The sequence below is a fragment of the Halichoerus grypus genome, chromosome 15 (genome assembly GCF_964656455.1).
Source record: "Halichoerus grypus chromosome 15, mHalGry1.hap1.1, whole genome shotgun sequence".
In the NCBI taxonomy this organism is placed as follows: domain Eukaryota; kingdom Metazoa; phylum Chordata; class Mammalia; order Carnivora; family Phocidae; genus Halichoerus; species Halichoerus grypus.
The window spans coordinates 44,299,935-44,322,977 of NC_135726.1; the positions used below are offsets into that span (position 1 = coordinate 44,299,935).

A 23,043-nucleotide genomic window follows, 5' to 3' on the forward strand; every position below is an offset into this window, starting at 1 on the left:
CCCTCAGTTTGTTTCCTGAGATTAAGAATTCCTCATATCAGTGAGGTCATATGATACATGTCTTTCTCTGTTTGACTTATTTCGCTCAGCATAATACCCTCCAGTTCCATCCACGTCGTTGCAAATGGCAAGATCTTATTCCTTTTGATGGCTGCATAATATTCCATTGTATATATATACCACATCTTCTTTATCCACTCATCTGTTGATGGACATCTTGGCTCTTTCCACAGTTTGGCTATTGTGGACATTGCTGCTATAAACATCGGGGTGCACGTAGCCTTTCGGGTCCCTACTTTTGTATCTTTGGGGTAAATACCCAGTAGTGCAATTGCTGGATCATATGGTAGCTCTATTTTCAACTTTTTGAGGAACCTCCATACTGTTTTCCAGAGTGGCTGCACCAGCTTGCATTGAAACTGGGGAATTCTTAACCACAACAATACACGAGCACACACTGCATGAGGCCCCAGAAAAAGACAGCATCACGTGTCACGTAGCCTCTGGAAAATTCCACAGTATACCAGTGTGAGAATAAAAGCAAAAAAGGAAAGTAGCATCTCATACTATTAGTAACGCTTAACCACACTTACGGAAATGATTTTGATGTTATGGACCTCCTGAAAGGGTTGGGGGACCCCCAGAAATCCTTGGGCCACACTTGGAGAACCTTTGGTACATAGCGCACTGGATACTAAATACAATACCATCATCATTATTGGTACCATATTACTACATGCAGGATAGGCACTGCATGATCTTTCTCAGGTCCCCAAACTTCTTAATCTTGACTTATGTCTTGCCCCAGACGTTTTGAGTAAGGGCCTTTAGACTCGGCCTATTCCGATGGGCTGGCCTCCGGGCTCCCCGGCCACGCTCGCTGCGGTTGCATGAGTTTAGGTAGGATACAGTCGGCTGCAAGTCACGGAAAACTCAACCACACGTGCTTTAAGCAAACAGATACTGAATTACTTCCTGAGTAACAATAGTAGCTAATATTTGGGGTGCTCCTGGGTACCAGGCCCTGCTCTGAGCATTGCATGCATTAATTCACTTTAACTTCACAACCACCCTGGGGGGCAGCTGTTTCACCAGTGAAGTGTGGAGGGATAGCCTTCCCGTGGTCACGAGGCATTTTATGTGGCAGAGCTGGGGTTCTGACCCGTGGCACTTGGGTTCTGTATCATGCTGACGCTCCTCTAACTAGGGGTCTGGAGGCAGGCAGCCCAGGGTGGGTTTGAGGGCTCCCGTCCCCCGCCGATGTCATAAGGACCCCAGCTCTTGTTTATTCTTCCACACTGTCCGCCTTCTGCACGTTGATGTTTTGTCCACATGCTTGTTGCCTCGTGGTTGCAAGATGGCTGCTTCGGCCGTAGGCATCATGCCCTCGGCCACATAAGTGTCCCAAACGTGAAGGAGAAAATGGGTGGGTAGGAAGGGCACTTTCCTTTATCAGAGAGGGAAAGCCCCCTTTAAGCCAACTCCTCTTTGCATGTCTTTGGCTAGAACCGGCTAATAGGACCCCCCCAGTTGCAAAGGACGGATGGAAAACTTGGTGTAAACCAGTTATAATTTATCCCTAGGGCTGGGGAAGCTTTTCGCCCCAAACAAATTGGGTTTCTGCTGGCGGGGGCGGGGGGGGCATGGTCCGTGTCTGCGACCAGGGGAGGGGGGGGCCTGCGGCACCTCAGCAGCCCAACCCGCTTGTCCAGTTGTGCTGCACTCATGTGCTGTCCCCTCGGGGGCAGCTCCAGCCGGGCCCTTCCTCAGGGGTGATCAGGGGTGACGGTGCGGGCGCAGGAGCCTGAGAGAGGGACAGCGAGGCGTCAGAGACTCCAGGGAGGGTGAGGGCAGGAGGAGGGTTCAAAGGTCAGGCCCTGGAGCCAGACCTCGGGGGCGGTTCGAGTTCTGGCTCCATCCCCGAGGAGCTGAGTGACCTGGAGCAAGTCACTGGACCCCATCAGAGAGGGACATTCCCTACTTCATAGCAGCCAGAGCTGGGCCCAGAGTAAGTGCTCAGTCAGGTCAGCTCTCATGAGGCAGGCTGGCCCTGCCCCGGCCCCAGGGTCACGTCTCGCCACCGCCACTTGAGCACCTCTGTGCCTCAGCGTCATTGCCTTAAAATGATGACGTTAGCGCTTTACAGAAGTGTTCTAGAAGATTCAGTGAGTTTGCCCACCAGGCCTGGCACCCCGTAACAAGCCGGTGCTTGGCTGCCCAGCTCCTGTGGTTATCACTGCTCTGCTGACATGGGCCTCCAGCCGCTGTGGCCAGGAACGCTCAGGAAAACGGGGGCAGGACAGCGTGGCGGGTGGGAGCCTTGGCTCTGGAGTCCGGCTGGGTTTGAATCCCCGCGGTGCCCCGGGTCACCTGTGGGACCTCAAGCGCGTGACTTCCGCTCCCCGGGCCTCAACTTCTCCTCTGTAAATCTGGGAACGCTAACCTGTGGATGTGGGAGTCTTGTGAGGACCTAAGGGGCAAGTCCTAAGCACCCTGACACCTGCCTGGTGGGGGGGGGGTGGAGCTGGATGGGGGGAGGGCGGAGACCGGAGACGCTGCTGCCCCCTTGTGGACACCTCGGGAATGCTGAGCCTGAGGGCTAGCGGGGACAGGGACCGGAAGGGCTCTGGGCCCCGTTAGGTGGAGGCCAACCCCATGTCCTCCCTGCCCAGACGCTGAGCCCCCGGGAGCTCTGGCACTTGGTGCATCAGTGCTACGGCTCAGAGCTGGGTCTCACCAGTGAGGATGAGGACTATGTCTGCCCCTTGCAGCTCAACGGTCTGGGGTGAGTCAGAGGTTGGTGGCTGGTTCCCGGGGTGGGGGGAGACAGTAGGGGCTGTGTGCAGAGCTCCTGGAGTCCTGGGTGGACTGAGGTGGGCATACAGTCTGGGAGACCAGGAGGGTGTGTGGGGTTCAAAGATACAGCGATTCCACACCTTCCCTTTCCCCACAGGAGCCCCAAGGAAGTGGGAGACGTGATTGCCCTGAGTGACATCACCCCCTCAGGGGCAGCCGACAACAGCCAGGAGCCGAGCCCGGTGGGCTCACGCCGTGGCCGCATCACCCCCAACCTTTCCCGGGCCAGCAGCGATGCAGATCATGGGGTGAGCAGAGGATGTGGGAAGGAGGAGGATGCTGATAGAAAGAGACAGAGGACGGTGGGGAGTGGTGTCAGGGAGAGGGACAGACTGAGAGGTTGGGGCGGGGGGAAGGGGAAGGGATAGAGGGCCAGAGAAGAGGTGGACGGAGGGGTAAGGGAGGGGATGGAATAGAGGGATGGGATGGAGCTGAGAAGATGGGCAAAGAAAACAGGGAATGAGAGAGAGGCAAAAGGGCAGAAGACAGGAAGAGACTGAGAGACAGAAGAAGCAAGACTTGGATGGATGGAAGGAAGGAAGGAATGATGGACTGACAAAGATGGACAGACCAGGCATGGAAGGATAGACAGATGGGCAGGAGAGGCATGAGAAGGCTTATGGCCCAGGCACCCAGGACAGGCCTGGTAGGGGCTGAGAGAGGCCCTCATCTGGGCAGCCCCAGGGCCCCTTGCGGCTTGGCTGGAAGCTTTATGTGCACACACAACCCCCCAGCATCGGTTTTCCTACAGTCTCAAATCCTTATGGCCAATGTGGGCACACGGGGGGCCCTCAGGCTGGAATGGAGGTGAGACCGAGCTGGATTAAGCCTTTCTCTGCAGGCAGAGGAGGACAAGGAGGAGCAGACGGACAGCCAGCCAGACGCCTCCTCCAGCCAGACAGTGACCCCGGTGGCTGAACCCCCGAGCACTGAGCCGACCCCCCATGAGGGGCCCACCTCCCTGGGCCCCTTGGACCTGCTGCGCAGTGAGGAACTGTTGACAGACACGAGTAACTCCTCTTCGTCCACGGGGGAGGAAGGTGAGGCAGGTGGCCCGAGGCGTCCGCTTCGGTTACACGTGACAGCCCTTACTGAGACTGGCATCAGCAAGGGATTGGCTGGCTCACGGCACTAAGAAATTGGGGGGTGCAGGCATTCAGATGGTGTTGTTAGAAATCTGTCTTTAGCTCTGCCTTGAAGGCAGCAGGGCAGATGGTAAGAGCACAGACTCTGCAGCCAGATTGCCAGGGCCCAAATGCTGGCCGCACTGCTTCCGAGCTGTGTAACTTGGGCAAGTTATTTAACTCCTCGAGCCTCATTTTCCTCATCTGAAAAATGGGGTGAGCAATAGTCATACGCACTTCATAGGGTCGATGTTAAGAGAATTAAAGTGAGTTAATATTTGTAAAGTGCTCGGGCCAGTTCGTGCTGGCTCTTGTTATTGCTTTTTCCATTTTCTGTGCCAGCTTCCTTCTCAGGTAGCCTCCATTCTGGGGGGGGGTGGGGTGGTACAGAGCGCCCCAGCCCTGCCCCAGCAAGTCTAGCAGAGAGAAAGCATGATTTTCCCATGGGAGGCACCAGAAGCTCTAGGGTTGGCTCTCATTGGTCCACCTTGGAGCCCAGGCCCACCCCCGAGCCAATCACTGCAGCCGAGAGCTCAGGCAGATGAGCCTGGGAGCACAGGCCCACCCCTGCCGTCGTGGTGGGGGGCAGCCGGCTGGGCCTCCGGGTGCTGCTCAGTGAACTGGTCACGGTGGCTCTGGCTGGCTGAGCCCCGGCAGACATGCCCGCCCTAAAGCCACCTCTGCGGCAGAAAGGGACCAAGCAGTGCTCTGGTCAGCGTCCACCTGGCCCCGGGAGGATGGGGCTGCCCCTCCACTGTGCAAGGCCTGGGAGTGGAGAGGAGCGGTCACCAGAGGGGAAGCGAGGGGCTGCTCCGAGGAGGGAGCAGTGCAGCCTCCACTGTCCTTCTCTGTCACCCAGCTGACCTGGCCGCCCTGCTTCCCGACCTCTCCGGCCGGCTCCTCATCAACTCCGTCTTCCACGTGGGTGCCGAGCGGCTGCAGCAGATGCTCTTCTCGGACTCGCCCTTCCTGCAGGGCTTCCTGCAGCAGTGCAAGTTCACAGGTCAGGGGGCCAAGCTCCCATGGGTGCAGGGGAGGGGGAAGGGAGGCCGAAGCAGGAGACAGGCGGGCCCTGCGGAGCAGATGCGGCAGGTTGGGCGGTGGGCGAGCAAGAAGCCCGTCCTCCTCGAGACCGGACCGGACCGGCTCTGCCTCTGAACTAACTGAGTGGCCTCGGGCAGGGTTGTGAGCCTCTCTGCCTCAGTTTCTGGCTCTGTATGTTGGGGGCGTGATAATAGCCCCCGGTGTATGCAGGTCTTCTGAGGGCTGTATGAGTTGACACTAGACACGTGCCAAGAGCAGTGGCATATATATGTAAGCATTTAATAAACACAAACTTGTGATCACACATTTAGTGGCCGCTCTGTCAGATTTGTGCAGAGGCCAGGACAGATGAAGTCGAGAATCTAGTGAGAACGACAGTAAATAGACACACAAATAAGTCACAGATGTGCCGGGACTGTGAGCATCAGAGGGGTATCTGTGACCTGAGGGGTCTCAGGAGAAGCTGCTGGAAGGATGTGACATTGGAACCAAGACCTGAAGGAGGAACTCTTCTGGGGAAAGGGGAGGAGATGGGGGAGAAACCCAGGAGGCCAGCGGGGTACCTGCAAAGGCCCTGAGGCCAGGGGCAGACACTGGGAGAATCCCTTGAGGCTGGGCCTCTGTTGCCAGGCATAGCGAGATGAAGCCACAGCGCCAGGTGACATGGAAGGGTTCACCGTGGGACCAGCTGAATGGCTCAGGAGGTTGTGGAAGGGATTCAAGCAGGGGAGGGGCTAGTCGGATGGTCGTCTTCCTCTGTTTCTTTTTTCTGTGTTGATGAAAATGAGCCACGTAGAATCTCCTGCAGAATGAGTGAGACCGTACCTTGAGTTGGGGGCCCACGGTCCTCTGATACTATGCTAATGTCCTGGAGGGATGGGCACATCAGACTGAGGGACTCAGATTCTGTCCGGAGGCCCTGGAGAGCCATGGAATGTTCTAGGCAGGTTAGGGGCAGGGACAGGCTTGGCTTTAAGAAGCTACCCCCTGGACCTCAGAGGTGGAGACTGAGGCCAGAAACTCAGGGGGGCCGGAGTGGGACCCTGGGTAGGCAGGGATGAGCTGAACCAGGAGTGATGCTTAGGAGGTCAAGTGAACACAAGGGGGAGGGAGTATCCAGGGCAGGGCCCAGGTCTCCGGGGGAGTCTGGAGGATGGTGGGGCTACCCCTGCGCTGGGATCCCGAGAGGAGGGGGGGTAGGTTTAGGGGGATGCCGAGGGCAGTGTGGGACCTGGTGGGTGTGAGGTGTCTGGGGAACTTCCGAGGGAAGGTGCTCAGGAGGTCACAGGACCCTAGGTCTGAGGCTCAGGGGAGAAGCCAGGACTGGTACAGAGAGGGAGACTGAGGCTGCAGGAGCAGACGAGATGGCCCCAGGATAGGTGACAAGCATAGGGAAGAGAGAGGTCCCAGCTTGGAGTATTACCAACATCTGAAGTTTCGGGGGTCCAGCAGGAAGGTGGGGCTGACATCAGGATGGGGCATGGGGCCAGGGTGGGTTTGGGGCCGAGTCCCCAGAGAACTGGAACTATCCCAGAACGCTAGTTCCCACAGCCTGTGGGCAGAAGACTGGAGAATGGCCTCCTCATTCTACCCTCCCTCCCTCCCCCAGATGTGACCTTGAGTCCCTGGAGTGGCGACAAGTGCCACCAGCGCCGAGTGCTGACGTACACGATTCCCATCAGCAACCCGCTGGGCCCCAAGAGCGCCTCCGTGGTGGAGACACAGGTGGGCCAGGCAGAGGGGCCGGCTGGGCAGGGGGCCTGGCCGGGTGGGATGGCCCTGACTCCCCCCTCCTCCCTGGTCTCTGCAGACGCTGTTCCGGCGCGGCCCCCAGGCGGGCGGCTGTGTGGTGGACTCGGAGGTGCTGACCCAGGGCATCCCCTACCAGGACTACTTCTACACGGCCCACCGCTACTGCATCCTGGGTCTTGCCCGCAACAAGGCTCGTCTCCGGTGAGCAGCAGCCCTGCCCCTCACCTGACAGAGTCCCCTCTCTCGGGTGGTGCCAGAACACCCGGAGGAGTCTGGCCTGTGCGAACAGGCCGGAGCTGCCATTGACCGGGATGGGGAAGGTGGCGAGGGATAGGTTTGGGGGAAGATCAGGAGCTCAGTTTGGGGTGGGTTGAGCTGTCTCTGGGACCCCGTGTGGAGCTGGGGCACAGCAGCAAGGTGGAAGAGTCCGGGCCAGGTGCGGGCTCAGCTGCTGGTGGTGGGGGGGGGGGGGTTGTTGCTAATCTGGGAGACTTGCCAAGGTGTCTGGTCTGTGGGTGACAAGGGGCCCTCTCTGAATTGGGGGAAGGAAAGCACCCCCTTGGAATGGGTGGATTGAGACCCTGACCCCCTCCCCCTGCCTCTCCTCCCCGCCCCCCCCCCCTGGACCCCAGGGTGTCTTCTGAGATCCGCTACCGGAAACAGCCCTGGAGCCTTGTGAAGTCACTCATCGAGAAGAACTCCTGGAGCGGCATCGAAGATTACTTCCACCACCTGGGTAGGGGAGAGGTCGGCCAGGCCGGGGACAGGGTGGTGGCCTGGCCAGGTGCAGCCACCCAGAGGCCTCTCCTGTGTCCACAGAGCGGGAGCTTGCCAAAGCGGAGAAGCTGTCCCTGGAGGAAGGCGGGAAGGACGCGCGCGGACTGCTGTCAGGCCTGCGGAGACGCAAGCGGCCCCTGAGCTGGAGGGGGCACGGCGACGGGCCCCAGCACCCGGACCCGGACCCCTGCACCCGGGCTGGCATGCACACCTCAGGTGTGTCCCCTCGGGCCGGGCGGGGCAGGTGGAAGTGCAGGGGTGGGAGGCCCGGTGGGTGTGCCGGGATGGCCCTGTCTGACTGCGTGGCGCTCCCCTTCAGGTTCCCTCAGCTCGCGCTTCTCAGAACCGTCCGCCGACCAGGGCCCCGGGGCAGGCATCCCCGGCGCCCTGGTTCTCATCAGCGTGGTGTGAGTAAGGGGCCCGGGCTGTGGGGTCAGACAGGCCTGGCTCTGCATTCTGGCTGTGTGACCTCGGGCAGGTGCCTGGCCTCTCTGGGCGTCTGCCGGAGTGGGGGCGTGGGCTCACCTCCTAGCATAGCAGAGATGAGGGGAGAGGATGTTTGGCACGTGCCCACACAGCTCCTTACATGGCATCCTGCTCCGTGTGTCGTGGAGAAGTCTGTCCTGCTGGGAGAGGGAGACCCTGGGGGCTCTGGGAGGTCAGAGGGGCCTGACCTCGCCCCGGGGGCAGGGAGGGCTTTCTGGGGGAGCAGGCACCCAGAGGTGGTAGAATGAGGGGAGCCGGGAGAGATCTGGAAAAGAAGCACGGTCACACATCTCAGTCCTGTTTTCTGTGCCCAGCCCTAAGCTGGGGGATGCTGGGGACACAGAAGTGACTAGAGACCTGAGGACAGGTCTGAGACAGCAGGCCAGGGTGCTGGGGGACAGGGCTGGGACGGGGAAGCTGCGGGAGGCTGGGGAAGGCTTCCCGGAAAAGCAGAGGATTCCTGAGCTGAGACCCCCGGAGGGTGAGGCAGGGAGACCCATGTGCCCAGAGGCCTGGGCGGGGGTGTAGGGGGGCAGGACACCCTGAGGACATGGAAGTGAGGTCCGAGCTTCCAGCAGGCCCTGGAGGTGAGAGTCAGCTCGGTCACACACTCAGCCGCTCTGGGCCTCAGTTTCCCAGCACCGGCAGTCCGGAGAGGGGCTGCGCGGCATGCTCCGGGAGGGGCGGGGGCGGCTCTCACCTCTTTGTCTTCCTGTTGCTGCCTCCCCAGGATCTGTGTGAGGTAGGGCCCTGCATCCTGCACCCCCTCCCCTGTCACCTCAGCCCCCAGCTGCAGCCCCTTCTCCAGGCCCTGAGCCCCCAGCTCTCCCAGCGAGGCAGCCTGCTGTGGCAGTTAGGGGCGTGGCCAGGATGCGACCCTGACTTCGCTCACGGACTGTGTGACCCTAGGCATGTCTGTCACCCTCTCTGGGTCAGCTTTCTCCTCTGGAAAGGGGGATAGTTGTGGTGCCCCTTCAAGGTGTGCTTGCGTGAGTGCTGCTGACCTAGGAGAGCCTCTGTGTCCGGACACTGACCTCTGATCCCTGCCCTCAGCCTCATCGTCCTCATCGCCCTCAATGTCCTCCTCTTTTACCGCCTCTGGTCTTTGGAGAGGGCAGCCCACACCTTCGAGGCCTGGCACAGTCTGGCCCTGGCCAAGGGGTGAGTGGGCGGCCCGAGGGGGTTGGGAAGTTGGGCAGGTTGGGGAGGGCGGCCGCACTCAGTCCCTGCACCCCGTGCAGCAAGTTCCCGCAGACGGCCACGGAGTGGGCGGAGATCCTTGCCCTGCAGAAGCAGTTCCACAGCGCGGAGGTGCACAAGTGGAGGCAGATCCTGCGGGCGTCCGTGGAGCTCCTAGACGAGGTGCGCCTTTGGGGCTGCGGGGCCCTGTGTTTAGGTCCCAGTGTGGGGCAGATACCCCTGGGCCTCAGTTTCTCCCCCTGTGCAACGAGGAAGCCATTCACAGTCCCCAGCTCCCAGGGTTGCCAGAAAGACGGAAGAAAGAATTGGCTCTCAGCCGAGGATGAATGTCCACGGTGTCGGACTGCAGGCATGGCTGAATCCAGCCACGCGCGTGCCATCTCCCGACTCTGCCCACCGCCGGGGTTGGCTTTGTTTGGGGGCATCCTCCCCTCCCACGCTGGACCAAGGTGGCAGCTGCAGCTCCAGGCTGATGCGCAAAGGAAAGAGCTCGTTCTTGCTGGCCGCTGGGCTCACGGAGCCAGTCACCGTGGCTGGGGGTGGGGAGGCTTGGTCCCTGAACCCCACCCCCACTAAGGGGTCACGTGAGGGTGGGAAAGAGTTCCTCCCGAGGATGCGAGGGTCTCGTCTCCAGAAGGGGTTGCCCCACTCTGTGTAGTACAGTCACAGCGTCTCTTCAGACGGCCACGTTCAGATTCTGCTGTGTGACCTTGGGCAAGTGCCTGCACCACAGCCAGCCTGGGCTTCCTCCTCTGTGCACGCTGCTACCGCAAAGACTGTCGCGAACATCAAATGAGTTAACGCTGGAGTGGTGCCGCGCTCGTAGTAAACACTTGTCGTGTGTTTGCGCTTACCAGCATGAGCCCAGAGCCAGCACACAGGTGCTCAGTTACTGTGGTGGTGGGTTGGCACGAAGGTCAGGTGTGGGGGTGGTGCTGAGCTGGGGGGAGGAGGGGTGGGAAGTGGAGGAGCAGCCGACATTGGCTGGGTGCCCAAGGGTACCAGAGCCCGAGTTGGTGGGTGACGGTGAAATTGTGTGTGGTCGCTAGAGACCAGGATGTGGAGCCCACCTCCAGGGGCTTTGTTGCCCCCCTGCAACCATGCGGGCAGGGAGATGCTCAGGACGGGGTGGGGGGCAGCGAGGCTGGGGTCACATCACTCAGGGAGAGGGATGGCACGGCCTCCCCATCCTAAGTTAAATCCTGATTTCTTTTCCTCTCTTAAATTGCCAAGGGCACAGAGTTGACTCCACAAATTCGTTTACCGCAGACACAGATGGAGCTGGGCTGTTCTGTGTGCTGAAATGACCAGCTGATTTGCTCCTCAAGGCCAAGCCTGTGAGAGGGATGCTCTTGGGCCCCATCTAACAGATAGGGCTGCTAAGGTCTGAGAAGCTCAGACTTGCCCAAGGTCACACAGCAGGGAGTAAGACTAGCTACTGTGCCAGGTGCTAGGTGTTTGGCCATCAGAACCCTGAACTCGTCCTGTGATCTTTCAACCGGGGGGGGGGGCCTGGGACAGTTACGGGGCTTGCCCAGGAGCACCCGGTACGTAGCGGGGCTGTGGCCAGAACCCGGGCATGGGCGCCCCTTCCATCTGCAGCATCTTAGAAGTTAAACTGGGTACGGTCTGGCTCCTCTGTTGTCACGGGGTGACCTTGGCAGGGGATGTGGCTTCTCTGGACCCTCCCCAGTTCCTCGACAGCAGGAACCCCTACCGGCACTCACCTCCCCCCCTGCCCACTTCTCCTCCCAGATGAAGTTCTCGCTGGAGAAGCTGCACCAAGGCATCACGGTCTCAGACCCTCCCTTCGACTCCCAGCCACGGCCCGACGACAGCTTCTCCTGAGGACCCCCAGCCCCGTGGCCGACCCCCCTAACGGACAGACGGACACAGAGCCTCGGCGGCCACCGCTGGCACGGTGTGAGCGCCGGGAGCCCCCCGCCCCCCCTCCCAGTGGCCCAGCCAGGGGCCACGCAGAAATGGGGACCACAGAACCGAGATGCACTTTAGACCAGCGTGTGCGAGTCCAGCTGCCATCGCCTGCCCAGCCAGGGAGCTGGCCTGGCCTTCGGCAGGCCCCCCGCTAACTTATTTTGCCCAGCTGGGGCTGTGGGGGGCGCCTCTGGGGTGCACGATTCCCTCAGCTCTGGGTTTAATGTATTATATTTATTTGGGGCCAACAGAGAGCCCCAATAAAGGGTTGGAAATGGCTGTGGCTGTGCCTGTGGGGTATCTGGGAGTGGTGGTGGGGGGGGGCTCCCGTTGTGCTGGAAGGGGGAATCTGTCCATTTTCAGGGGCCCGAGTCACTAACACGATCTGGGATTCTCCAGCATCTTCCACAAGCTTTGCGTCATCAGGGTCTAGTGCCGGGGCTGTGAGGGCAGACTCAGGTGCCTGGGGGCCTGGGTTCGGATCCTACCCCTGATCCTTAGTGGTCACGTAACCCGGGTCAAGCCCTCTGAGCTTGTTTCCCATACAATGGGCATAAGAGTGGCACCTTTCTCCTGGGGTTCTTAGAAGTGAATAGTTCTCCACCTCCCAAGTTTCTGAGTCAGCAGCTCTGGGGTGGGCTGAGAATCTGCACTTCCAACCAGCTCCCAGGACCCCACTTCGCAAGCCACTATTAGAAGAGATGCATGAATAAATGTGGCTACTCATAACAGGGCCTGGCACAGAGTACGTATTCAACTGATGTTACTCTTACGGAAAAATTGCGGGGAGAGAAAAGTAAACTCCTATAGTAAGTACCAAGTGTGGGCCAGGCTCTGTGCCAAGATCTGGTGATCGTTTAAGTCTCACGGTGACTCCATGAGATTGGGGGGGGGCAGATAGGTACGTGTCTGAGGCCACTCTGCACGAAGACAAGGACTGCAGGCCTGTCCCTGGTGTCTCCACACTTAGATGCAAGGTCCTGTCCCCTGCAGGACGCTACCATGGCCTGTCCAGGTTGAGGCCATCTGGACCCCTGTCTTGCCAATGAGGAAATGGGCTTAGAGGCCAAGTCTCTGGTCCAGCTAGAACCCAGGTCTGTCTCAACCCTGTTCTGGTTCCAGAGTGAGTGAGAGCTAAGGAGAGACCTTTGGCATGTCACCGTCAGGCTGTAAGAAACTTCTAAATTGATGGTTTGGGACAGAGGACTGGAGGGAGGGGTTGGATGGAGGTGGGAGGGACCACAAGTGGCAAAGGACAGAGCCATCCTCTCCTCTAGCTATGTGATCATGGCAAGTTACCCACTCTGGGCCTCCATTTGCCATACCTGTTAATTGGGAATAGTGGTAATGCCCACCCTGTAGGAAGAATTACAGTTAATGTTAGTAAAGTGCTTAGAACAGCACCAAGCCCACAGTAGGTGCTCGGTGAACACCAGCTTGTCGGGCTGTGAGTACGTGCCTTTGCCCGGTGCCTAAGGCCTGTCCTCACTGCCTCGCCTGTCACCCACTGCTAGGGGGAGGGCTCGGTACAGCAAGAGAGTTATTTTCTGCAGGGCAATTTCACAGCCCAGGAGGTGTTGGCACAGGGGCTCAGACCACAAAGTGTCCAGTGTCCCTGGCTTCCTGTTCCTCTGCCCCGAGCCTGCCCCACACCCTGGTTCCTCTTGGTCAGTGGGACTGGGTCAGGGGGATTCTGGAACTTCACACCCAGAACTGGAGGCCAGGACCTGAGCAGCCAGCCTGAAGTCTCCCTCCCACCCTGGTCCCCAACTTCTCCACCCGGCATTGCCGGGGCAGGATTCCGGATCTACCTGAGGCCAGCTACATGACCCTAGGCAAGGGAGTGAGGAGCTCTCAGCCTCAGTTTCTTCTTCTGTAAAATGGGGATAATAATAGAACTTGCTGCCAATATTGGGGGGGGAGAAATGGATCCAGCGCATCAGAAGGGCTCTAGCATTGGCATTTATTCACTTTATCGAGCACCTATAATGTGCCAGGCCCAGTTCCAGGTGCTGGGAACACAGTGGTGCGCAGGACACTGTCCCCACCTGGGGGCATCTTCTAGTCCAGGGTTGGAGGGCCAGGCGGTGGAAGATCTCTATAAAGGAAGAGTATAATGTCAAGTAGTGACAAATGCGGTAGAAAAAAAACGAAACGAGTAAAGTCGGTCAAGTAAGGGACAGGGGAGGCAGTTTCCTGGGAATGGACAGACGACCTGATGAAGGTGACATTGGAGCCAAGAGCTGCAGGAGAAGAAGAAGTGAGCCTTTTGGTCACCAGGGGGAAGAGTGGTCCAGGCAGAGGGAAGAGCAAAGAAGGCAAAGGCCCTGAGGCAGGAATAAGTTTGATGCCCTGGGAACGGCAGCAGGGGCCTGAACAGTGGTGGTGGTTGGGGGTGGTGGTAACATCAGAGACCAAGGACCCTCCTCCTGAAACATGGTACCCCCCCACCCCCAGAGCAGCGTCTCTGGTTTAGATCCAGCACCCCCCACCTGCTTGGGTGGAGTCCGAAGTATTCTAGGTGGCCCTAGCCTGATCCCCCCCATGCCCACTTGGGTTCCAGCACAGTGACCTCCAGGCCCCGATGTCAGGGATCTGAAGGGGAGGTCACTTGGAGGTTCCAGCCGAGTCCCCCTCCATCCCATGAGGATGACCTCCATAAATTGCAGTCGGAAACCCTGCCCCCCAAACGCCCTCTAAGCCCTTCCGTGACTCTGGGGGTGACCTTTCCCGGACTCCGGTGCCGGGGGTCCCCAGAGTCGGGAGGGGTGGGGAACACCCAGGCCATCCGCCCATGCCCAGAAGCCGCGGTCCCTGCGCCACCCGGAGAGGCCGGTGCAGCGGGCGCCTCCCGGGCCGCTGCGGCAAAGGCTGGGCGGCCGCGCCCTCCCCCCGCGGTGATTCATCCCGCCCCCTCCCGCTCCCTCCTCCCTCCCCGGGCCGCCGCCGCCGCTGCCGCCGCCGCCGCTGCAGTGCGCAGGAGACCGCGGCCCGCGCCCCAGCGCGCCCGAGCCGGAGCGGGGCCGGGGTCGGTGCACCTGGCGAATGTGCCCGGCTGCGCGCGCCAGCGCAACAGCCCGAGCAGCGGCCGCCGCCCGCGCGGCGGGGATGCCCGGACGCCGGGCCCCGGGGCTGGGCCCCCGGCGGTAACCGGAGCGGGGGGGCCGCGCCCCCCCTCCGCCCCCCCTCCTCGCCGGTCCCAGAGCCGCAGCTGCTGCGCCCGCGCGCTCCCGGGGACATTCTAACCGCCGCCCGGGCCCGCTGCCTCTTGCCCCGCTATTAATACCGGCGGCCCGGGAGGGGGGCGCAGCGCGCGCAGCGCAGCCATGGGGACACTGCTGGCCTTGGTGGTCGGCGCGGCACTGGGTGAGTGCGCGGGGGCGGGGGGGGGTGGCGCGGCGGGGGGGGGCACGGCCCGGGCAGCGGCCCGGCGGCGGGGTGCGCGCGCGCGGGACCCGGGACGGCGGGGCGACGGCCGCCCCCGGCCCACTGCCCGGCCCGGCTAAGTCCGCTTCCGAAGTTGTGAGCGCGGGGAGCCGGGCGGGGGAGGGCGGTGGGAGGTGCGGGTGGGCGAGCGCGGGCGGGGGCCGGGCTGGCACAGCTCGGCGGCTGCGGGCGCCCAGCCGGGGGCGAGGAAACGCGGAGTCAGCTGCTCCCGGAGCCCCGCAGGCTGCAATGTGACACCCACAGCCGCGGGCGGGGGGGAGGTGGAGGGAAGGCGGCGCCCGGAGACTGGGACAGGGGAGACCGAGAGACAGGGAGAGATGGGGACGCAAGGGAAGGCGCGAGAGGCGCGGCGACTCGGAGTACTCCGGAGTGCTCCGCGGAGACTGGGGATCGGGAGTAACCGGGAGGAAGGAGACGGAGAGGGTTGTAGAGGATGCCAGAGAGAGGCCGAGAAGCGAGTTGGAAATCGGAGCGCTGGAGAGACAAACTTGAGAGAGGCAGGAGAGATGGTAGACACTGGGAGAGGTGGAGTTTAAAAGGGACAGGGAAAGGGGGAGAGAGGCCATCTGAGCCTGGAAAGAGGACACAAAGTGGTGGACCCTTCAGAGAGACTCCCTAAGATATAAAGTAGGGGAGACAGTCACAGAGGTGCTCAAGGAGTTAGAAAGAGAGAGCAGCGGAGGACACGGAGTTCCCAAGATTCAGAGAGGGAGAGACTCAGGGACAAGGAAACAGCCCCAGAGCTGGAGCCGGAGAGGCACAGCATTAGCTGGTGAGCGCTGGGCCTTGGGAAAGGGGGTGGCAGGTAAGAATATGGAGGAGGCGCTCAAGGGGACTGGAATCCAGCGGGGGTGCAAAGTCCCTGAGGCTGCAAAGAGCTCAGTGAGTTTCAAGAAGCTGATAAGAGCTGGGAGATAGGTCTGGAGCTGAGGAGCCTGGGGACAGAGGGGACAGGGGCCAGAGAAGCTGGGTGGAGGGTGGGTGACAAGAGAGCTGGGCTGGAGTGTGGGGCTGCCCTGGTTCCAGCGCCCACCCACCCCTCTGAGGTCTTGCCTTCTCCCAACCCATTCTCTGGGGCTGGCTGGTTTTGCAGAGCAGTCGCAGGGGGAAATGACTCCGCCACATTGAAGTTCTAACACATCTGGAATTCGAGTCCCAGCACCTAAATGCTGCAATACCATGGGCAAGGGGACTGCTTAAGAAGGGGTACATGGGTATCTACTTGGGTACAGAGCAAAGACTCTGAGTGACTGCCCACAGTGACAGCCCCATGTTGTTTGGGGGGGAGGGGCTTCCTGCGTGGCAGGCCCCCTGCTGGGGCCTTACCTCACTTGTGGAATCTGCCCAGCAACCCCTCGAAGCAGAGATGACCATTTCCCTCACCTCACAGAGGGAAACTGAGGCCAGAGGTGAGGAGGGACTTGCCAAGGTCACACAGCAAGTGGCAGGGGCAGGCTGAACGTCTGTCTGGTTCTGTCTGTTCGTAACCATTGTCGAGGGGAAACAGATGGTTTCTGAGAGGCCCGAGAGCCAACGGCCAGGAAGCCTGGCATTGCCCGGGGTGCTGGGCGCCCCTGCTCCACCTGAGCCTGCTGTCCCTGCAGTGTCCTCAGCCTGGGGGGGCTGCGTGGAGGTGGACTCAGAGACCGAAGCCGTATACGGGATGACCTTCAAAATTCTGTGCATCTCCTGCAAGCGCCGCAGCGAGACCACCGCCGAGACCTTCACAGAGTGGACCTTCCGCCAGAAGGGCACGGAGGAGTTTGTCAAGGTGGGGGGGGGGCGCCCGGCACAGGTGCGGGGCGGCGGGCTCCTGTGTGGGACGCCGTGGCAGGCAGCCCGCGGGAGGGGTTGTCCCTTCGTTTCCGATAATGTGCTATTCGTGATGACCTGGATTCAGATTCCAGTTCCACCCCTGACCAGCTGGTGACCTTGGGCAAGGCACTGGGCCTCTCTGAGCCTCAGTTTGCTCCTCTCTAAAGATGGGGTGGCGGCAGTCTCTAGCTCGTAGGCTTGGGTGAGGGGTGATCCAGCAGTTGCCCCTGGCACGCGGTTGGCACAAAGATTTAGTAGCAGCAAGGATGTCTGAGGTCGTCATCATGGAAGAAAAGCAGCGCTTTCCTGCCCTCCTGTACGTTATATGTATTTTGAACTACACATGAGGGGGCACCATAAACTCGTAGGGCCTCCCGGAGCATTGGGGTCTGCCGTGGCTGAGACTGGACTCCTCTGTCCCTGGCTGAGGAGCGTGCCCGCTGAGAATGAAAACCAGGAAGGCTGAATGGGGGCTTGGGGGTGCAAGGTGGAGGGGTGCCTGAGGAATATGTGTGTGAGCGTGCGTGTGTGCGTGGGCCAGGGACGTAGTCAGGGCTGGGGGCAGGCCAGGGCACGATCCTCGCCCCCCTGTGCCCTCCCTGCCTGAGGTCATGCTGCCCACGTGTGTCTGCTGTCTCTCTGAGTGTCAGGGCAAGGGACAGAACAGTCTGGACGAGGGTGGGGGTTGGGGGGGAACAGGCACAGGCGGTGACCTGCCCGGCTGCCCCCCAGATCCTGCGCTATGAGAACGAGGTGCTGCAGCTGGAGGAAGATGAGCGTTTCGAGGGCCGCGTGGTGTGGAACGGCAGCCGGGGCACCAAGGACCTGCAGGACCTGTCCATCTTCATCACCAACGTCACCTACAACCACTCCGGCGACTACGAGTGCCACGTCTACCGCCTGCTCTTCTTTGAGAACTATGAGCACAACACCAGCGTCGTCAAAAAGATCCACCTTGAGGTGGTGGACAAAGGTGAGTCTGGCCCTGCCTGCCCGCTCACCCCTGTTGCCCACCGGCAGCCAGATGGTGGGACAGATGGCAGGTAGGGGACAGGCTGGCTCCTCGCCTGGGCCAGGCAAACGCCCACGGCAGCAGGGGGAGCCGCACCTCCTTCCCCAGCCCCAGCTCTGGGTTTCCTTTCCTTTCAACCCGCGGCGAGGCCCCAGCAGACCTCTCCCCTGAAAGTTCTGGGTGCGGAATTCTGCCACGTGTGCTGTGGGACGTCCTGCAGGGGCCTTCCTGTCTCTGAGGAAGGGCTGTCCCGTGGGAAACAGGATGATAATGGTATCCACCTCTCAGGGCTGTGTGAGGACCCAGCGGCGGGCTGGGTGTAGGCTGCCCACGTAGTGGGGATGACAGTGGAGGTGCCGACTGTCCGGTGGCCTCAGCCCCTCCTCCCTTGGTCACCCCGGCGGAAGAGACAAGAGTGCGTCCCCTAGAGCAGAGCTCCTCAAATTGCACGAGCACTGCTCGTGAGCGTCCTGGGAGTCTTGCTAAGGTGCAGACCCTGACTCAGCAGACCCGGGGTGGGGCCCCGGCCGCGTTTCTAAAAGGTCTCAGGGAAGCCCGTGCTGCCGGTGTGGGGCCACACGGAACAGCAAGCATCTAAGGCGTTTGGGGACATGTCATCATTTTGGCTCCAGCTGCCTTGGATCCGTTCTCTGAACCATCTTCCGATGGGTGTAAATTGGAATTTTCCAGGGCCCGAGGGCCCATTGGCTTAGAGTCAGGACACCATCCCAGAACCTGAGCCACCGAAGAGCCACGGCAAATACGGCCCGTGGGGCCCACAGCGCACGCGCATTATCAAGCACCGTGCATTGTCCTTCCTTTCCCCAAGAGGGGTGCAGACCCTCATTGAACCTCCCCACCCACCCTCCTGGCTAGGGGCCGCTACGCGCCCCACTTTACAGATGGGGAAACCCAGGCTCAGGGAGGTAAGATCACGTGGCCGAGATCGCAGAGCTGGGACCTAGATTTGAACCCAGCCAAGCACGTGTGACTGCCGTTTCTGTTCTTGGTGTGATTCACTACACTCTGCCGTCAGCCAGAGCCTGTGGGTTTCGTTTGATAATTAGCATTTTTACGTTTGTTATCAAAGTGAACCAGCAGGATTCAGTGCAGGAGACATGTGTGAGCTCCTCTTTGGCGTAGGTCACGATGCTGGGTGGGCGGCCACCCACGGATGTAGAAGACGGAGCCCCGCCCCCTGGGTGTGGCTGTAACAAGAAACGCCCCCAAATACCGAGGTTTCACAAAATCTGTGTCAATCCTGTCTCCCGACTCAGTGCCGAGGCGAGGGGGTCAGGAGAGCTGGGAGGTTCCCAGGTTTCCTCCGTCCCGTGGCTCTTGTGGTTTGGCCCTTGCTCGGAATGCTGTCCTCATCTGCGGGACGGAGGCTGGGGCGCGAGCACGATCTACCATATTCTACTACCTCCCAGAGCCTGTGTTCTTTACATTTACCAAAGGCACAGCTCTTTATTTTGTCTTCCCAGAGTCTACGGGAGTATCCAACATACTCTAGTGGGTTTTTTTTTTAATCACCATAGTACGGTATTTTATATTACTATATACTATACTATTTAACATTACCAAACATACAACAGTATTTTTATCGTAGTCCATCATACTAGAGTATTTGTAACATTACCCACCATGCTATAGTATTTTAGATTAATCATATTGTAGTGTTTTAAAGTTTTACTTGTTCAACTGTATTCATCATCAGCCAGCATACTGTAGTATTTTTAACATAACTCATCACACCACAGTATTTCTCTGATTACCTGTGGTTATTACTGTACTGTTAGCATTGCCGGCCATACTGTATTCTTTTTTTTTTTTTTTTTATAATCCACTATCTTACTGCATTCTCAGCATTACCCATCAGCCTAGAATGCCTCCTGGTAATACCCCAAGGAATGAATGGAGTCATTTCCAAAGGAGGGCCAGTGGGTGTTGGTGGTGAGAACTTTTCCTGAGGTAGCAGAGCTGTGGAAGATGGTAGAAGCACCTGGGGGTCCCCCAGCATGAGTGGAGCCGGCAAATGAGGACAAGAGGGCTACTTCTATCTCGGCTATAGCCAGTATGGGTGGAGAACGTCTTAAGGGAAGCAGCATCTGAGGCTAGTGAGAAATCCAGTCTGCAGGGGGGCAGGCTGGAGCTTCAGATCTGGGGGGCTGCCAGCTTTTAGAAGATTTGGGGGCTTTTGAAGAAATCAAAGTTCTCCCCAGAGAAGGGGCCTGTTACCCTCTGCATGACCCCTCTGCCTCAGTTCCTCATCTGTGAAGTAGGGGAATGACAGTCCTACCTCCTGAGATGTCTGTGTGGCTTAGTGGAGACTGCATTTGACATACAGCACCCTTTACCAAGTGTTTCTTCGGCTGCGGTAGTTTCCAGAGCAGGGAAGAGCTCAGAGCCTGCCATCAGTTACACTTGGGGTTGAATCCTGGCTCCGAGTGCAATCCTGGCTGTGCATCCTTGTCCAGTGCTGTCCCCTTTCTGAGCCTCAGTGTCCTTGTCTGGAAAATGGGCTACAGAGCCGTGCCGGTCGATCACCGTCCTCATCTGACTGGGAGAGCAGGAGATACCAGATTACCTCAATCCATCTGAGCACTGAGTTCCAGGAGCAGGGAGGAGAATTCTGAAGATGTGCGCTTTTTCCAACATATATCCACTTCAGTGTGCTTCCTGAGGTCAGCTGACGTGGGAAGCCAGCACTCTCTCTATCCTTGGGGTGTTTCAGGGACTCAGGGAGACGCTCACATAAAGAACTTGGCACAGAGCCTGGCTGAAAGCAGGCATTCACCGTATGAGACGCCTTCCTATCTTTCGAATGAATGAATGACGCGTGGAGCCCTCTCCCCAGCTCCTCCTGGCCCAGAAGCAGGGGAGAAACATCCAGCCCTGCCGCCCTCCCTCACTCTGGCCCAGAAAGCATCGGTGCCATCTGCACAGGGCAGAGCACAGAGAGTACCCACTGACGGGAGGAAAGACCATGTGAAGACAGCGGGGGAAATGAGATCCTGGCCACCAGGAAGGAGAGGCCCGGGAGTACGGGGCGGACACCTGTGAAATCCGGCCAAGGACGTCACAGCGGCCTTCGCCTCTGGTTCCCTGGCTGAGCACATCCCCTTCACAGTTTAAATTTAGGCTCAGTGAAAGGAAGCTGGCAATGGCAAGGGCCAGTGCCGCGGAAAGGACAGCAGGTTTCCGGAAAATGTCACTCAAGAGCCAATATACTGAGGCGGTGCTCACTGCGAGCCCGTCCATGCCTGTTACGGGTATTAACTTGCTTTCTCTTCCCAGCAACCCTGTGAGAAGGCATGAGGATTATCGCCGCCAGTTTACAGAGGACGAGTTGAGGCTCGGAGAGGTGGAGTCGTTTGCCTAAAGTCACACAGCTAATAAGAGGCAGAGTCAGGATTTGAATCCGGTTCCCAGAGCCCCTGCTCTCAACTACTATGCTCTACTGCTCCAGTAATAACAGTAATAGTAGAATTAATAATAGTAAACAGGTGTTGAGGGCTACCTATATGTCAAGCCCCATCCTAAGGATTTTTGAAGCCTATTTAATTTGTACAACACTCCCAAGAAGGAGATATTGTGATTATCAGCTTTTCACAGATGGAGAAGCTCAAACCCAGAGAGGGTGAGCCACTTGCCCAAGGTTACACAGGTGGCAAGTGGCAGAGTCGGGATCTGAACCCGAGCCTTCTGGTTGCAGAGCTGCAACTCTCGGGCACCTGCAGCCTCCTGAATGACACAGATGCCCCCTCCGGCCACCCAGGGGGGCAGGTTGAGGGGGATCCCAAAGCCCACTGGATGCTGGTTATTAAGAATCACAGTGACGGGGCGCCTGGCTGGCTCAGTCGGTCAAGCGTCCCACTCTTGATCTCAGCTCAGGTCTTGATCGCAGGGTCGTGAGTTCAAGCCCCGCGCTGGGCTCCATGCTGCGTGGGGAGCCTACTTTAAAAGAAACAAACAAAAATCACAGTAACAACGATGACTCTAGGGAAACAGCATAGTCCCCTTTGCAGACCAGGCCCAGGGAGCCCAGGGAACCCAGGTCACTTGGCCAAGCTCACAGCGCCAGCTGGGAGCACCTCATGCCTCCCGAGCCTGGCCTTGACTGCCACCTGACCCTGCCTGGCCCTTGCAGCCAACAGAGACATGGCGTCCATCGTGTCGGAGATCATGATGTATGTGCTCATCGTGGTGTTGACCATATGGCTCGTGGCAGAGATGGTTTACTGCTACAAGAAGGTCGCCGCGGCCACGGAGGCCGCTGCACAAGAGAATGCGTGAGTGGCGCTGGTGGGGAGGGGGTCAGGCGACCCAGACACGCGGGCTTCCCAGAGGGGTACATCTGTTGTCACGGATGGGTAGGGTCAGGACCCAGAGTCTGACCCCCCGAGGTCCCCTCCTCCCTCAGACTCAGGACTCCAGGCCCCAGCCTGGACTTCCTGCGGATCCCTAGATGTCCAGCCTGCAGTCCCCGCCTCTCTCTAACTCCGGAACACTGTGCACCTGGGGCAGAGACCCCAACCCTCCTCGGTTTCCCGGGGTGGGCCAAACTGATGATGGGGGTAACTCTACACCTGGCCTTTGCCCCCCCAGCTCGGAATACCTGGCCATCACCTCAGAAAGCAAAGAGAACTGTACGGGTGTCCAGGTGGCCGAATAGCCCCGGTAAGGTAGGTGGGTGGGCAGGGGCTGGAGGGCCTGGGCGGGTGTCAGCCCACTAGGTCCCTGATACCTGTCTCTCCCTCACCTTTAGGCCCTGGGCTCCACCTCAAGGAAGAGCCAGCCCTAATGGGGAACATCTGGGCACAGCCTGCCCCCAGGGCGGGTTGGCCATTCCTGGGCCTCCACGAGCCTCAGAGTCCTGCCAACGGAGCTGCCAGGGTGGGAGGGGGCAGGGGGCTTGGCTCACACCCCCAATCCAGCCCACTTCCTCCTGCCCCATCGCCCACCCACGCCATGCATGATGGGTAAAGCAATACTGCCGCTGCCCCCACCCCTGCTTCTGCTGCCTGTTTAGGAGGGGGGCGGTGAGGTGGGGGCAGCGGCTCCGCACCCCTCCTTCTTGCTGATTTGCACACATTGGCCGCTTCAGATGCACACTACTGGGGCCCAGCCCCTCCCTGCCCCCCCTCCTCCACCCAGTGGGGGGGTTCGTGATGGGCCGGCAAAGGTTGGGGCAGGGGGTGCTGGACCCACTCCGACCCGACCCCCAGCGACATTTCCCCTCCTTCCTCTGGCTGGACCTGGGGTCCCCTCTCCCTGTGATGCACTCTTGCCCCAGCCCAATCCTGCCCTTTCTCACCAGCCTTGGACTGTGGCCACTTAGAAAGGCCCATTCAGCCTCTTCTCTCTTCACACGAGTAGTTTTGTTCATGAAATAAAGATTCTTGGACTTGATTCATAGTCTCTCTCGTGAGCCCCGTCACCCTCTACACCCCCGCCCAAATCCAAAAGCCTTTGTTTTCCCAGGGACCCGCCCTCTGTGCACATTCAGGCAAAAGGAGGGGGAAGGTGCAGCCACTTAATTAGTGGGGACCGGGAGGGTCACTAGCTCAGCAGGGACCATGAGTGGGATGGGAG

The 23,043-nt window shown here is 59.6% G+C and overlaps 2 protein-coding genes across 8 annotated transcripts in view; both read left to right on the forward strand.

The window, feature by feature from the left end:
• Positions 1–11,453, forward strand: part of GRAMD1A (GRAM domain containing 1A) — a 44,974-nt gene extending 33,521 nt beyond the window's left edge. For all 6 annotated transcript variants that reach the window (XM_078063483.1, XM_036108514.2, XM_078063486.1 and 3 more), the window contains 12 exons: positions 2,673–2,785; positions 2,954–3,104; positions 3,698–3,896; positions 4,840–4,983; positions 6,634–6,749; positions 6,835–6,977; positions 7,409–7,512; positions 7,596–7,769; positions 7,873–7,960; positions 9,093–9,200; positions 9,281–9,401; positions 10,995–11,453. In XM_078063483.1, the coding sequence (XP_077919609.1) occupies positions 2,673–2,785; positions 2,954–3,104; positions 3,698–3,896; positions 4,840–4,983; positions 6,634–6,749; positions 6,835–6,977; positions 7,409–7,512; positions 7,596–7,769; positions 7,873–7,960; positions 9,093–9,200; positions 9,281–9,401; positions 10,995–11,087 (1,554 nt within the window). In that variant the 3' untranslated portion in view covers positions 11,088–11,453. The remainder of the gene's footprint in view (positions 1–2,672; positions 2,786–2,953; positions 3,105–3,697; positions 3,897–4,839; positions 4,984–6,633; positions 6,750–6,834; positions 6,978–7,408; positions 7,513–7,595; positions 7,770–7,872; positions 7,961–9,092; positions 9,201–9,280; positions 9,402–10,994) is intronic.
• Positions 11,454–14,340: 2,887 nt separating this feature from the next.
• On the forward strand, positions 14,341–22,860 carry SCN1B (sodium voltage-gated channel beta subunit 1). Of its 2 annotated transcripts, none has more exons than XM_036108523.2 (6): positions 14,341–14,540; positions 16,226–16,392; positions 17,169–17,409; positions 21,599–21,740; positions 22,057–22,133; positions 22,217–22,860. In XM_036108523.2, exons 1-5 carry the CDS (start codon positions 14,501–14,503, stop codon positions 22,121–22,123), a joined length of 657 nt encoding a protein of 218 aa, XP_035964416.1. In that variant the 5' UTR covers positions 14,341–14,500; the 3' UTR covers positions 22,124–22,133; positions 22,217–22,860. The 2 variants fall into 2 exon arrangements, with proteins under 2 accessions (XP_035964416.1, XP_035964417.1); XM_036108524.2 differs by having other exon boundaries at positions 22,057–22,128.
• Positions 22,861–23,043: the final 183 nt, after the last annotated feature.